General features: G+C 48.7%; 1 protein-coding gene across 1 annotated transcript in view; it reads right to left on the bottom strand.

Moving 5' to 3' along the window:
- Window positions 1–13,388, bottom strand: part of LOC144478572 (homeobox protein prospero) — a 45,758-nt gene extending 32,370 nt beyond the window's left edge. The window contains exons 1-3 of the mRNA XM_078196599.1: window positions 10,445–13,388; window positions 9,514–9,984; window positions 5,895–6,049 (exon numbers count right to left, since the gene is read on the bottom strand). Of these exons, the coding sequence (XP_078052725.1) occupies window positions 5,895–6,049; window positions 9,514–9,984; window positions 10,445–13,048 (3,230 nt within the window). The 5' untranslated portion in view covers window positions 13,049–13,388. The remainder of the gene's footprint in view (window positions 1–5,894; window positions 6,050–9,513; window positions 9,985–10,444) is intronic.
- Window positions 13,389–14,780: the final 1,392 nt, after the last annotated feature.

Raw genomic sequence — 14,780 nt, 5'->3', positions numbered from 1 at the left:
GCGCCTGATCTTCTGTTCGCTCTGTGCCCCTAACTCCCTACCTCAGAACGTCGACGCTCATCCCCACCCCTTTGCGGTTTCGCGTTTTTACTTCGGGTCCTATGACTCCACGATCCTCGGAAAATATTTTAAAATTACGGTCTTAAAACTGCAGAAAAATCTGCAAAAAGTCATTCATCGAAAGGGCACAAGATTTCATTCGACTGTGACTAGAGGCTGGTAATAATTAGAACGTAAGTCTTAATGTAAAATGAAAATCTGCATTTGTAAGAAAGAAGAGCTATTTTAATGTTTTTAACGAGGTGGAGCTCTTCGTCGACGTTGTAAATGTATTTTAAAGTCTCTATTGTTCTAAGTTGCGATTCTAAACCGAAAATGTAAAATTCGAATTGGTGACCTCGATGCGCTATAATTTATTGTTCTATCCAAACTGTGCGCTGCTTTCTGATGAAGGAATGTTTTTATGTAATCTGTATAAAAATTGCCTGCGCTAATTGTACGATACTATTATTAATAATTTTAGTGGATTAAGTGGAAAGAATAAGTATTTTTTTATTCGGGCAACGAAACGAAATTGTGCGGTAAAACTACGATGTTATTGAAAAATCGTTATAGAATGAAATCGGCCGAAGAACAACGGCGGCGATCTTATATTTTCTTCACAAACTTTTAACCCTTATCGGCCCTTATCAATCGCATCGAACCCTCGTACGATTCCCCGCTATTTACCCGATCAATCCGAAAATTCTCACCCCCTCCAACAGCTTCTTATCTTAATCTGTACTAGAATGTCTATCGCCGTTAGCGATCTGTCGATTAAAATACAGAGAGATCAATATTCGCGGTGCGGCTAAGACTTTTAAATACATGTACGATTTCAACGACGTCGATTCGACCAGGGAAGAAATCCACGAACCGGCAATAACAATCATATACCAAAACGGTCGAGACACCGTGGAAATAACAACGATATCCGTCATTGTGACAAAGTTTCCCGTGAGAAACGGTCTTTTGTGATTTTCCCTGTGACAGCGGGAATTTCTAGGCCCCGCACGGAACCCTTTGAACGTTAAAGTAGATCTGGAGATCGATTCGGTCGAATCTTCTTTGGCTGGCGACCGTTCGGCACAGCGGAAGATTGGCAAAAGCATTGGGGCCGACGCGATGGTGACGGAGCAGGACGGCCGCTCGTGACAAAAGTACAACGACGATCGCCGGTCGGGAAGAGGGCGGAGGGGTTGACCGGCAGGTAGGTGCCCGGCGTAGAATAATGTAGCGGGGCATTTCCGCATAGGAAGCCGTGCATTAGGCTATCAGATCGAGCACGCTCGACACAACGACTGTGCCCGGAGAGAGCGACGAGGAAAAAGTGTCCGAGGGGGGTAAACCCTTACGTGATTAGTCGTCAAAGGAGAGGGTCCCGTAGGGTGAAAGTGTGCCTAATGAGGCACGATATTGGCACCTTCGTGTCGTCCTTTAATCGCCATTTCACGGGAAAACTTGTACGAAACTGGTATGCAAGGATTGTCAAGAGGAAAGTTTCCGTTTCTCCCTTTCGCGACCGTAAGGATGCCCCCAACACGGGGGAGACGTGAAAAATTATTTATGGACACCGCCGGCTAGAAACATTGAGATTATAAGCGGACATCGCTCGAAGGGAGATCTTTTTTTCCCTGTGCTTCATTCTTCACCAACGGCAACGGTTAACTGGTACAAACAGTCCCCTTCGGACATGTTAATTTTACGACGGGCGCAGGTACATCCTTTTTTTCACACTTTGTTTAACAGGGAGGGACAAGTGCGCTCCGTGAGTTACTTAAATCGACGGGCGATGCTGGTAAACCCGCAGCTCGGTCTCTTGTCGTTTCAGAATTTATTATTGCTAAACTATCTCTGGAACTGTCGAGCTCCGAGCACGACCGATATATTATACCGGTTTACGAGAAGAAACCGTTTTAGAATTTCGTCGATCGTGGAAGAAAAAATCCGAAAGATGCGATTTTTATCCGTCTGGTAATTCGAGCATTGGAGGAACAATTTTCTTTTCTCATTGTTCAATCAACATTGTTAATTTCATTGTTCTGAAAAGGGTGTTCCGCCCGAGGGTTAAGGGCAATTCGAATAATAGTACCAGTCAACTTGAATGGGACCGTCCATAAGAAGTATGTCTTTAAAAATTAATAAATAAAGTCGAATAATGTCAGCCTTCCTTTGTATCGACACTTAAAAATAAATGTAACCAGACTATTGGATGCTCATTCAAGAAGATTCAGGCGATAAATTAAGGGTAGTACCTTTTCCGCCGTACGGATTTCCAATAGTAACTGCAGGACAAGTTTGTTTTAAAATAAAGCACACATAAATTTAGAATGTTTCAAATGGCAAACAACTTATGAACATCCGGCGGTTTCCGTTGGAAAACCTTTTATATTGCGTATAATTAGAAACAGTCGAATAATTCTAGCTTCAATTTTTCACGAAACATTGCGGACAGTTCGTTCCGATTTTGTAATATTTCCGTTATGATCAATCTCTTGAATTTTTAACATTATTAATTTCGAGTAGACTACAAAAATAAAAACGTGGATTTCAAAGCTTCTTTATTTAAAAATATTTACAACGGATGAACGAACTCAAAACGACAGATTCCATATTTCTCTTCTAAAATTGTCAAATTAATAAAATATCTTTCTCAGTCTATATAAATAATTTTCTAAGTTTATATAAATTCGTTTAGTTTTTCTTAGATGTAATGTTCAAAAGAATAAGTATAGTTATTTAATTTCTCTATTTTATTAATTAACTTCTGCTAATAGAGAATAACTAATGGTTTCAATTGGTTGCTACAAAATTGAAATTTAATTGGATCGTTCCTATATATAATAATTTAGAATTAAACTATAGTAACTTTAATAGGTTAATCTATAACGACTTTATAATTCAATTCGCTTGTTTTTTTTAACAGGTAGGCGTTGTATTTCACATACGTCAGAATTTTCGAAAATGCAACTAACACGTTGGTTAGTCTAAATCTGGACCGTATCTAAGCGTCGCGATCACTATCGTAAGGAAATTCGAGTAGCAGCCCCCACGTTTCGTTGGTTCCGTCTGATTCGTCGCCGCGATCGCGAGGCGGCTACAGAAGTCAGAGAAGGCGAAGAGACGACGAAAGAAAGAGCAGGGGAGAGTGCGCCGTTGAAGAGAGACCGAAGAGCCCCGCGGCCGACACGACAAAATGTAGCGAAATATATTCAGTCGGTAATTAGCTTTGTGCTTAACGACGGAAGCCTGGCCTCCGATGCAATTTTTGCTGGACGTTACAAACTTTCGCTAACACGCACCACGGCCGTTCTCTCTTATCAACCACTCTAACCGATTCTCTTTCTCGTTGGCTACGGTGGAAAATGTTTCGAGAGAGCGAAACAGGGCCAGGGGAGAAGGGGACCGAGTGCCGGAGAGCAACGGCACGAGGGACAAGTTGCTCGCAACTGATCCGCGTACCCTTTTCTTTCCCGTCAACATACACGGCCCATCGTGTACGTGTTGCGCATACACGTGTACCATCGTGCACGTATAGACACACACACACGCATACATTTACATATATGTTTTTTTTTTTTTTATTTCCGTGCCGCGCCTATTTCCGCCGCGAACTCGGCTTCCTTCTAATTCCTCGAGCCTCCGCGGTCCTCCTGGTTCGAAAAACGATTCTGTATAATTCTGATAGCGAGAGCTCTACTTCATTCCACGCAACAAATTTTTTCGCGACCGACCGGGAATAGCCTGCTCATGTTCCCGGTAAAATTTTAAGTGTCCTCCTCCTACTCCCTCATTTTTTTCATGCGACAATTTTTAATGGACCTTCCCCTGCGTTAATTAAATTTTTGTGGCTGGCTTTCCTGCGGGTCTCGCTCGAGTGCTTCGAATATTTCGTACGAGATCGGCCGGCAGCGCGGTCCGGCATGATGAACGTATTGAAAATCGATGCTGGGATTGAGTATCGCGGCCGGAGGTGTCAAGTTCGCGCGGCGCATTTCGACGCTTCTAATGTATGCGAAAATCGTAAGTTGACAGCGTTGCCCACGACCGGCCAGACGGTAGAATATCGCTAACCAGAAATCCAAAGCGGTAAACACGTCGACCGTTGTTCCGATTAAACGAACTCTAATTACTTTAACGCTTTCGCCACCGGGGTACTATTAATAGGCTTCCCCGTGACTATGCCGTTTCCAAAGGCGGGATTAAAACACGTTAATTGTCTATTAGACTAGATCGTTGCACCATGTCGGTCGGAATGTTCGTCTGAAATTACAATCGCAGTCGCGACAATTTTTTTTGTTTTTTTTTTTTCGTACGGAAAGTCTGCAATTGTTAATTATTTTTAAAAGGCCATCAATAATTCCGGCAGCCCGAAATAGAAATTGTAGCTTGCAGAATGTAATTGAACTTGGAGTACCTGCATTGTTAATTCATCGGTAAAAAGAAATCAATTTTTTAGTCGAAATCAATATCGGGGCTCGCCAATAAAACGGTTTTCGAAACGGTCGATTATTCATAATTTATAAACACCATCTGTAACCTAAAAATCGACGGTCCAACGTGTGGGATTCGAGAAACGTTCTGGATATTTGATTCAATTACTTCGGGTTGTTCGTTAGTCTGAATAACGTGAATAAAAGACATCGAGAACAAGCGAATGTAACTGAGAAGAAATCGCGTCAGAAATCACATTAGAATTCATGTTACATTTATTTCACACCGAAAATTCCGACATTGATTTCTGTCGAACCCGATACTAATGTTAAAGCGAACGTTCTACCGATTGTCGATAAGTGAAATGTCGATTACAATATTCCCGAACCAAATAAACGGGGATGCGCCGAAGAAACAGAGCGGTGGACTCGTGAAACCGTAGCGCGACGAGAACTTATGGTTTTCGGGAGGACGGGCGTCTCTCGCGATAAGAAAACGGCAATAATGTAACGGCGTGACCAAGTGCGGCCTCTTTGACCGCCTTATATCTGGGATCTGTACTGTACTCAGGCTAATTATAATCAGGCTAATGCCTGCCGGCCGGTATGTGTCGGTAGCCACCACCTCCTACGCTTTATACCTGGCGGCAATGTAGCCGGCGTTACTTATCCTCGGCCGAAGGGAGGGTAATTAAGATTCGGACACACCCATCGTGACTGTCGTCTCTTGGGTTCTGACCGTTTCTCTGCGTAGGGAGTGGTCGATCCCTTGGAAAGCTCGATTTCGTTTGCATACACGGAATGGGATCGCGCGTAATCCGGGAACGTCTTCCGCGGTCTTGTTCTATTTCTTTTTCCCCGGGAAACGGACACGGGACGTCGAGTTTCGAAACGGCGATCAAAAAATGCCCCGCTCCGATCGGGAGAGATCGTTTCCCCCCTCCCTGTGATCTGTCAGCTATGTTCCCGGAGGTTACACAGCCGTTCCTGTTGGCGAACATCGCGGCGAACGTTGAATGCAAATTTCCGCGTACCCGTACGTTGTTACATTCTTTCGATAATGATACGATAAACGAGCATGCACTTGACCGGAAGAGAACGATGACTATGTCCGTGCTGAGTAAATTCCGTGCCCGCGTCATTTTTTGATACACGGTGTGTTTCAAAGAAAAACAAGCCTGCCGACTGTTTCTTCCAATTAAATCAATGTAAATAAAATACGAGAGAAGATTTTCAAATCGAGTGTAATGATTTAATGTTATCTCTATATTCTTATGCTTTATAAACAATGAAATATGAGTAAATAGAGAAATATTTTCGTCGCTGATACGGAGGCTTGTTTCGATTGAGACACCCCGTGCCGGATTGCAGGCTGCGAACGGCCGCAGTTCCGCGATGAATAAATAATAGTATGGTACTCACCGGAAATTGCTGAACCATTTAACCAACTGCGCTGTGTTGTTCTTATTGAACTTGATATCGGGGAAGTACATCTTGAGGATGGACGAAGACGGGTACCTGACCCAGAAGAACATTAGCTTCGCCTTCCTCAGATGCATCGGCGACAGCGTTGTCGAGTTCACCGTGGTTAAGGAAATACTCTGTTGCTGTGTGATCGTTAACCCTATGTCTGTGCGGCGCTACGTCGAGCACCGCTCTCGCCAGACTTATCATACCGGTATTCTTATAAAAGATCGGAAGAGCATGATGAACCGGAGCAAGCGTCGAAAGGCCGGTCGCGAGAAAGGGGGGCGTCCGATCCGACAATCGGTTTCTGTGTACGCAAATATCTCAAACTTAATCGTGTTTTCTTCGTATCAAATTGGATTAGAAATCGTACAAGCTGTGGATGTCGCGAGGGTAATAGGGGTCTAACGTTCTCGGCGAGGTTGGCCCACGATTGGCCGTATCCTCAGCGGAAGCCTTACCGACTCCTTATCGGTAATGGGATCTCTTCATGTGGTTTCATCGCATTCTTATTTGGCTAATCCCTGTGTTCAATCTCTTGCGCATCGTCTGTGCCTTCGACTGGCTTTCAAGTCAATCCTCGAGAAACGCGAAGATAGAACTGCCGCAACGCGCCCTCTCGTTTTGCCACGACCGTCACGAGATAGAAAAAAAGAAAAACAAAACACGAAGACAACGGAGGCTGCGCGATCAGTTGGAAACAATTACCGAATTGTCCGTAACGAAATGGTCGCGGAAAAATCTACGCAACCGTCTCCTAGATCCACGATCCGTGCAAAGCCGCGTCTAATTCCGCGCGGGACGAGTAAAACGCGGGGCGTTTACAATTTTTCACGAACGCCTATCGTTATTGGTGTTACTGTCGGGCGTGCGAACTCTCTCAGCGCACAAGCGAAGTTGTCGTTTACAAGCGAACGAGTCGACAAGTGTAGCCGTTCCCATCAAACGTGCGCGCACCCCCGCGTCGCATTTTGCGCTCGCGGTACCGCCGATGGATGATAACGAGATACCCGACTGTAATAAGGATTATTCCGCCCCACGGCTGTCGAGCTGGTCCTTCCTCCTACACTCGTAATGCGCGTTATAACCAGCCTTCTATGCTTTACGAGCGGTAGGTGTGCATCGATTCTCAAGAACCAAGCGATCGTTTCTAAATGTAATAATTGCAATTACAATTCCAAATCCGAATCGCTCGCGCGACAAAGCAAGGAATTTGGAGCGTCTGGTGTACAGAAGGATCTCTACTACTTTACTATACTTCACACTTTTTATTTATGCATTTCAAGCGTACTATTTTATAAAACAGTGCCGTACATGTTTTTGAGTTCTGTAGCCGTTCAAAATATTCGATATAGAATTAAAATCGATATGTTAATGTAATTTTATTTTTCTTGATTGCTCCCTCTAGTGTATTTGGAATGTTAATAAGTATGACGACTTTGTATGCTACGTTTTCGATATCTGGTTTCAAATGCGATTGTTTATAAAAATGTTAGCCACGAAGACCAGCCCGACGTTCGCGTAAAAGCGTGGAGTGCAATTTTTCGAGGACGATGCATCGAGAGCGTCGTCGCAGCCCCTCGTCGTGCGTTTACTGCGTGCACGAGCATGTTTCCCCGGCATCGTGGAACCGGGAAGGAAATTCGGACACCGTGAAAAGCATATTCGGATACGTCGAAGGCCCAGCGCACGGAGAGCACCGAGAGAGATAGACACAAGGGTGAATCCAGAAGAGAATGGTGAACAGCACAGGTTGTACCGCGGCCATGCGCTCGACCTACCCCAAGAGGAGGGAGTGAAAAAAATGCGCCATTGATTTTACATCAAAGGCCGGCTAAAAAGGTGGTAAAGAACGCCGCGCGGCCGATCGAGCGACCCGAACCAACACACACCGTTGCAGTTCCGACGTTGCACCGTTTCCGACGCGTTTACACGTCCACTAAACGCCCCCGCCTACCCGCGACATACGTCTTTTTTTCCAGGTTGTAAGCCCGATATTTGCTAGCGCTTTCGGTAAGTGAGAACGCCCGTTGCGGACTGCAACCAACCCCAACCCCCCTCCCCCCCCGCGACCGGGTCATGCGTGGTAATCGGAACTGCTCAACTTCTCGCACCTGGCTCGCTAACGCTTTCGAACTGCCGCGGGGGGCCAAGCATCTCGACTTCCACGGTTTCCGGTTGTTGCGACAAACTCGACGGTCGTTCTCTATTTTCTTCGGCTCGGGAAACTTTCGCCGCCGCGGCGCTCCGTCTTTTTTCGGGCCCAGAGATTTAGGAGACTTTAATTAATATTTCGCCGACGAGGTTCGGCACGCGACGCTTTCAGACCGCCGCAGAGTCCTCGCGACCTCCTCCGGTTTCCGTTCCGTCCAACCGAAAGTTCCCAACGATTTTCTTTCTTTTAGGAATAAACCATCGGAGCGACTAACGCGTCTCTAGAGAATTTTCGCGTATTTTACCGAAGAGATTGCGAGATAATCGAAAACGAAAGGAACGTTCTTTCGTCTCGGTAGAAGAGATCTCGAGAATTTTGGGAACAATCGTCTTTCCATCCGGGACGCGCGGATCGAACAGATTTTAATTAACAGTTCCCCGAAGAGTTTCGGCTTTGTGTGAACGAACCGGCCCGGCGCAGGGAAGCGGAAGGTATCGCGGCGAGAAGCACAATGCTGGAGGCAAAGCATAGTCATGCGGACGGTCAAGTATAAGGAATCTAGTTGGCGGGAAGTTGACCGCGCGCAGAAAAGGAGTCCCGTGGATTCCTGTGCAGCCCGGGGAAGTAGTAGAAGTGACTTATCTACGATAAGTCGAGTATACGCTCCGTGATAGGAAGTTCACAGACCGCCTCCTCTCTCCTTTTCGCGGTTAAATTCCGAAATTGCGGGACAGATTATTGGCTTGCGAAGTTGGGTGAGACTCGAGGTCGAGGGTGGGCCGAGTAGGCAAAGAACTTTCGACCTCGCGCGTTGTTGCCGGACAAACTCTACTCGTAGGTGCAGCCAACATTAGCCTAACTCCGTGGCAAACTAATCTAACATTCGTCCGAGGTTCCTCTCCCGCCTCCTGGTATTCTCCCCGACTTCCTTCTGGTTGTTGGCCGGCCAGCTTTTTCTCCCGGAGAACTCGACGGTTGTTTTCCAAAGTTACCAAGCTTCGCGTTCCCCCTTCCCGCGCAAGGGGGAGCGAATACATTCGCCTAAGTATCGTCATCAACTCTTTCGCTTTTACTAACGCGTTTTAACGCTCTTTCGCCTTGGCCCGCGCCGTGCATGCTCTTCCCCGGTTTTAATATTGAAAGTTCGCCGGTAGTTTCTTTGGAGAACGGTCCAGACGGTGTCGCCGCGGCGCAATATTACCTCCGCGGTATCATCGAATTTCGAGACGCTGATTGCCGGCCGGTTGCCGATTTTGTATCGCGAACTTGTGCAATACGGTAACAATTGCGAGCGAGCCCCCGGTGGCCTGCTTGAGGAGACCGTGTTCTGGACGTTCTCCAACTTTTAGCCCGACGGATCTGTTTTACATCTATTTCTTGTCCCTTTTTTTGGTCAACTGTATCATTAGAAAAGGATATTGTAGGCTGCACTCCGTCGTAGCCGATGTCGCCATTGTTGCATTCGCTGCCCCGGTCATTGGTGTCCATCCTCAGATGTGCATAGTCTGGACTGCCGTGCTGGGCAGCCGCCAATAAGGCAGGATGCAGTATAGCCGGCGGATGAGGCAGCGGTGGGGAATCCCTGAGTTCTACACTTGCACCTGGAGGACTTGCAGGTAGATGATGCGATCCCGGGGGTGGTACCTGACCCGGATGACCCGTGTGAGGGTTGAAGAACGGCGAGTACGGCGAGAACACTTGACTCTCATGGAGACTGGGGTTTGGTATCGCTACGCTGGTTGGCAGAGACACTGGCAGCATTGGTGGTGGCGCGTGGTAAGGTCTCGGTGGAGGTGGAGGTGGCGGACTCTCGCTGCTCCCTTGCGAACAGCTGCCCTCCTGCGCCAGGATCCTGGACACGGTCCTCGGTGTGATCCTCGTGTCCGTCACCTGCGGTGGAAAATACTAATTGGTACCTCGATTTACAATCCGAAATTCAAATACTTAACCTATACATATAGATATGCATAGCGTGAAAAGCCAACTAAAGAAATATAGCGAAAGAAGAAAAGCACTCGAACTCGATAAACATGCGTCAAACTATATGAACGTTAGCCTACTCGAAATTTTGTGTTCTCTTAAGACAATGGACGAGTAAAGGTCTATTTATTTTACGTATCGCTAAAATTTGAGAGTTTGTTTAGGAAAAAATTGAGACCAGTTACTTTTCCAGAACATTTGATTAGGATAGCACGAGCCCAAAATAATTTTGATTCTGTACTTGGATATATATGTCGAGGATAGAAATGTTAAGACGCGTATTCATCGATTCTACCAGCGATGCAAGAAATTATAATCGCTAAAGAAATGAAGTTTAAAAAAATGTTCAGTGTATGGATGGATGATGGACCTTATGACGTTTTTTCTTGGGCGTCATAACAAGGGAGAGGGCCTCGTTCTGTTCCGAATCCCTGTTTTCCCTCTCGTCGTTCCTCATCTTGCAGTATTGGTCGCGTTGCTGCTGTTCTCTCTGCTGGTGTTCGCGTTGCTGTTGGTGTTGTTGTTGCTGCTGCTGCGCCTGCATGGAGGTCATGGCGTATATCGTCGGCGGTTTTGGCGTCTGAAATAACGCGCCGTTCGACCTGACATGTGGCGGCAGCTGGTTCATTTGATTAAGATTGTTTTCCGTGGGGCCAGTATGAGAACCATGGGGTACACCACCCATGATTCCGATTTGAGGGAAACCCGTAGGCTGCGTAGGAGGGGGCCCGCCACTGTGGGGCCCCCGCGCCCCGTTTGGGCCACCGGGTGGTTGTGGTGCTCCTCTATCGACTACTTTCGTTCTAGGTGATTTCCTTTCGAGTATTTGGCTCGCCAAAAGGAGGTCTTTGTTTAATTGCTCGGCAGCAACCTGTGCCGCCTCGCTCTGTTTACCAAGAAACCCCTTCTGCTGCACGAATCTCGCCACTACACTGTCGACTAGATTTATCAAAGACGAGGTGATTTGCGTTTTAAGGATGTCCGCCAAGCCTTCGAGGTCCGCACCAGTGATATGTGGACCGGATGAGCCAACCGCGGCGGCTCCTCTAAAAACACTTAACCTCTCTTGGATATCCTTGTGCTGAAGAGGCGCGCTCGCCGATTGCATTTGTGGCGTTTGCGGCGTGGACGGGCCGGTATTGCTTTGACTCTGTTGTTGTACTTGACTCGGAGGGGGTGGTGGTGGAGATGTTTGTCGTTGAAGCTGTTGTTGCTGCTGTTGCTGCTGCTGCTGTTGCTGCTGCTGCTGTTGCTGCTGCTGTTGCTGCTGTTGCTGCTGCTGCTGTTGCTGCTGTTGCTGCTGTTGATGTTGCCTCGCGGCAGCCTCCTGATGCTGCTTTATTCTCTCTAGAGCAGCGTGTTGCTGTTCGAGGTAGGCTTTGTGTCCCATGTGATACATAGCTGTCGAAGCGTGCGTGTGCTCAGCTGGTATGGCTGGGAGGCCATTGTACGCTGGTGGATGAGGTCGCGGTGGTCTTGGTGGTGGTGGTTGAGGTTGATGCTGAGGACTGGCGGGCGCATCGCCGCTCTCGCTCGTGTCTGGCTCCATTCTGCTCGAAAGCTCATTGTACTTTTGCTGCATTATCGCCAGCTGCTCGTGCAGCAACTTCAACTGAATCTTCAGGTTGTCCTTCTCCTCGCGTTTTTGCTTGATCGTCGAAGGATCCTCCTCCTCCTCGCTCTCCTCCTCGTAGTCCATCATGGTGTCGTTGACACTGTGCTGGAGAACGTGGTGCACGGTCTGCTGTTGCGGCTGGTACAATTTCCGTTTCTTGCAGCCGTTCACCGTGGTCGTTTGGAGGGCAGGACTGCTGCGCATCGTGCTGACGATGTTCTCCACGCGAGCACGTTTGATTTCGGTGGTAGGCGAGCTGATCTCGGTCTTCAGCACGATTGGGCAAGGCGAGTTACTCGGACTCCGTTTGATATTCATCGAGTCCTGTATCTCCTCCTTGACCGAGACCGATCCTGACCTTGGTTGCGTGGGACTCGGCGGTAAACTTTGCTCGCAGTCCGACCCATCCAAATTGGCCCCAGGCTCCATACCAGCTTCGGCTAACGCCTCTTCCATAGCACGTGCAGCCGCGGCAGCGTCCTCGGCGCTGTCCTCGGCATCGCCCGGCATCACGGTATCACGATCACTGTGATTCGCGTTGTTCACCATATTATTTCCATCAACACTCTCCTCGCCCCCACTCTGCACTGTTCCACTACGCGCACTATCACAATTTTGTTGCTGAGGACTCTGTTGATGCTGCTGCTGTGACTTAAGTAGATCCGTCGTGGTGTTGTTGTTGTTGTTACTGTGTATACTGTTATTGTTGTTCGGCTGTTCGGGTACCGAGAGCGCCGTGAGCTTGCGCCCTTGCAGTATGTCGCGAAGCATGTGCTGCGTGAGCTCAGCGGTGGCGGGATCGTCGCAATTAACCACAGCACCGGATTGCAAATTCGCGGCAGAATCCATGCCGGCGCCAGTCATCCCGTGGCCGCCCTCTGGCGGTGAACCACCGGCGTCACTAGCCTGCTTGACTTGTCGTCCGAGCAGCTCGTTCAACATCTTGGTGGGGCCGTAACCCGGTGCCCCGAAGAAACCGAATGCCGCGTGGGCGGAATGCTGATGAGCGGTGGGACCCGTCGTAGCTGTGCCTATGTGACCTTGACTGCCAGCCGCTCCAGCCTGTTGTTGCTGGAGCTGTTGTTGTTGTTGCGACTGCGACTGAGGATGCTGCGACTGCGGTTGTTGTTGTTGCGGAAGCGTTGACCCGTTGCCAGCGAAGATCGAACCGTATATACCGCCGCCGTGAAAGGATGGCCGGGAAGTGAAGTGCGGTATACTCGAATAGTTGTTGCGCGGCTCGCCGGCGTCCACGCGCTGTCTGGTGCGCTTCTGCTTCTTCTGGAGTTGCTGTTGCTTGCTTTCCGTGGTTGCTCCGTAGGGGGCGAAATACTCGGTCTCCTCCCCCGATGACATCATCGGCCGTCTGGTTGGTCGGCCCCCCGAAGGCCTCCGCGTCCCCTCCCCGCCAGGATTCCTTGTCACCCCTCCCCTTCACGCTTGAATAGCCCCTCGTGGCTCAGCGCGCTGCCTCTGCTTCTCTGCTCCGTACTCTCCGGCAGTTTCCCCTACCACGGCCGCCTTTCCTCCTCGTTCCTTCTACCTTACGCTCCCCACTCTGGCCGACGATACTCTTCCCTCCCCACTTTCTTCGTCTTTACCGTTTCCTTCTCCTTCTCCGCCCGTCGCCACCGCCTCCGCCGCCACTTCTTTTTCCTCCTCCTCCTCTCGCTGCTATGCCGCCGCCGCCGCCTCTTCTTTCTCCTCTTCTTCTTCCTCCTCCTCCTCCGCCTCCTCCGCCGCCTCCTCCTCCTCCTCCTCCTCCTCCTCCTCCTCCTCCTCCTCCGCCTCCTCCTCCGCTGTCGCCGGTGACGACGACGACGTCGGCAGCCTTCTCCTTCCCGACGAACTTTTGCTTCCTCCTCGTCTCCTTTTCTCGCACCACCTCTTCCGCTTCTTCCGTCGTTTTTCGGTTTTTCTGCGCCTTCTTTTCACTATTCCTCGCCTCCCTCCTTCCGTCGTGGGGTGGACGCCAACAACTGGGGCTTCGCGATTATTCGGTGTCGGCGATTCGTCTTCGTCTCGGAATGACGACTTCTTCCCGCGACACGGGACACGCTCTGGGGACTGTTACCGAAACTTCTGGTCACTATTCCGATCTTCTTGCGATGGCAAATCAGGCCGGCACCGCCGCTTCCATTTGAATCTCTGCCGTTGTTGCGTTTCTCGGCGACAGTCAATGAAATGTTACTACTGCCGTTGATAATTACGGGAAGCGAAGCCGGTGTTCTCGCGGGCGGAATCCTCGTGCTCCCGCCTGGGAGCTGCATCCTTCGAGCTCACCAAAGGGCTGGCTGCCCCTCTCTCTCCTCGCCTCGATTTTCGTTACCGCGGTTCTTCTTATTCGTCTGCAACAGAAATAACGTTGAACCCCCTTTAGTTGGTTCGTGTACGAGAGTGGCTCGCCTACGTGGTGAATGAAGGGGAATCGATGTTAGACGGAAAAGTTATACCGGACCGTCTCCTCGTTTTTTTTTTTTCTTTTATTTTAGACCCGGTCCGCATATAGACGCTTCTTCACTTCCGTAGATAGAAACGTCTACGGCCGTCGTGCGACGCTATTGTTGACTTTTCCCCCGTGACATAACTTTCCCACACGTAACTTTATTACCTTAGAGAACGACTCGATGCAGTATTGATGCGTTACGTGCTTACTATGAAATTCTTCGAATTGCAGAAACGCTCTATACGCGCGCCGAGTTCTATAGTTAAAATCTATCTTATCTGTCTATCTTTCGTTGCGAGCGCTTTCAATTTTTTTTAGCGAGTTTTCTCAAATTGGACCAACCTTTGAAAAATTTTACGGAAAATAGTTTAGATTAAAAGTGGATCGGTACGTTGCACCTTTCGCATCGACGAACACGGAGGTGCCGAACGCCGTTACATTAAATATGCAACAAGCAAGGCGAGAGCGATCGTCTTCGAATCGAATATGAACATTCTCTTCGAACTTTGGCTGTCTTGCCGCGAGTTTCCGTAGAGCTACCGACTACGTAGGGATCGTGCACGTAGGATTTGTTAAAGAAGAAAGTAGCCGGTGGCCGAGGAGGGACCATAAGAAAATTACTTTGCATTAAATTTCTTATTCGAG

This window comes from Augochlora pura, chromosome 1 (assembly GCF_028453695.1).
Source record: "Augochlora pura isolate Apur16 chromosome 1, APUR_v2.2.1, whole genome shotgun sequence".
Lineage (NCBI taxonomy): Eukaryota > Metazoa > Arthropoda > Insecta > Hymenoptera > Halictidae > Augochlora > Augochlora pura.
The sequence above is the reverse complement of the archived record's forward strand: the minus strand, read 5'-3'. Positions and strand labels throughout refer to the sequence as shown.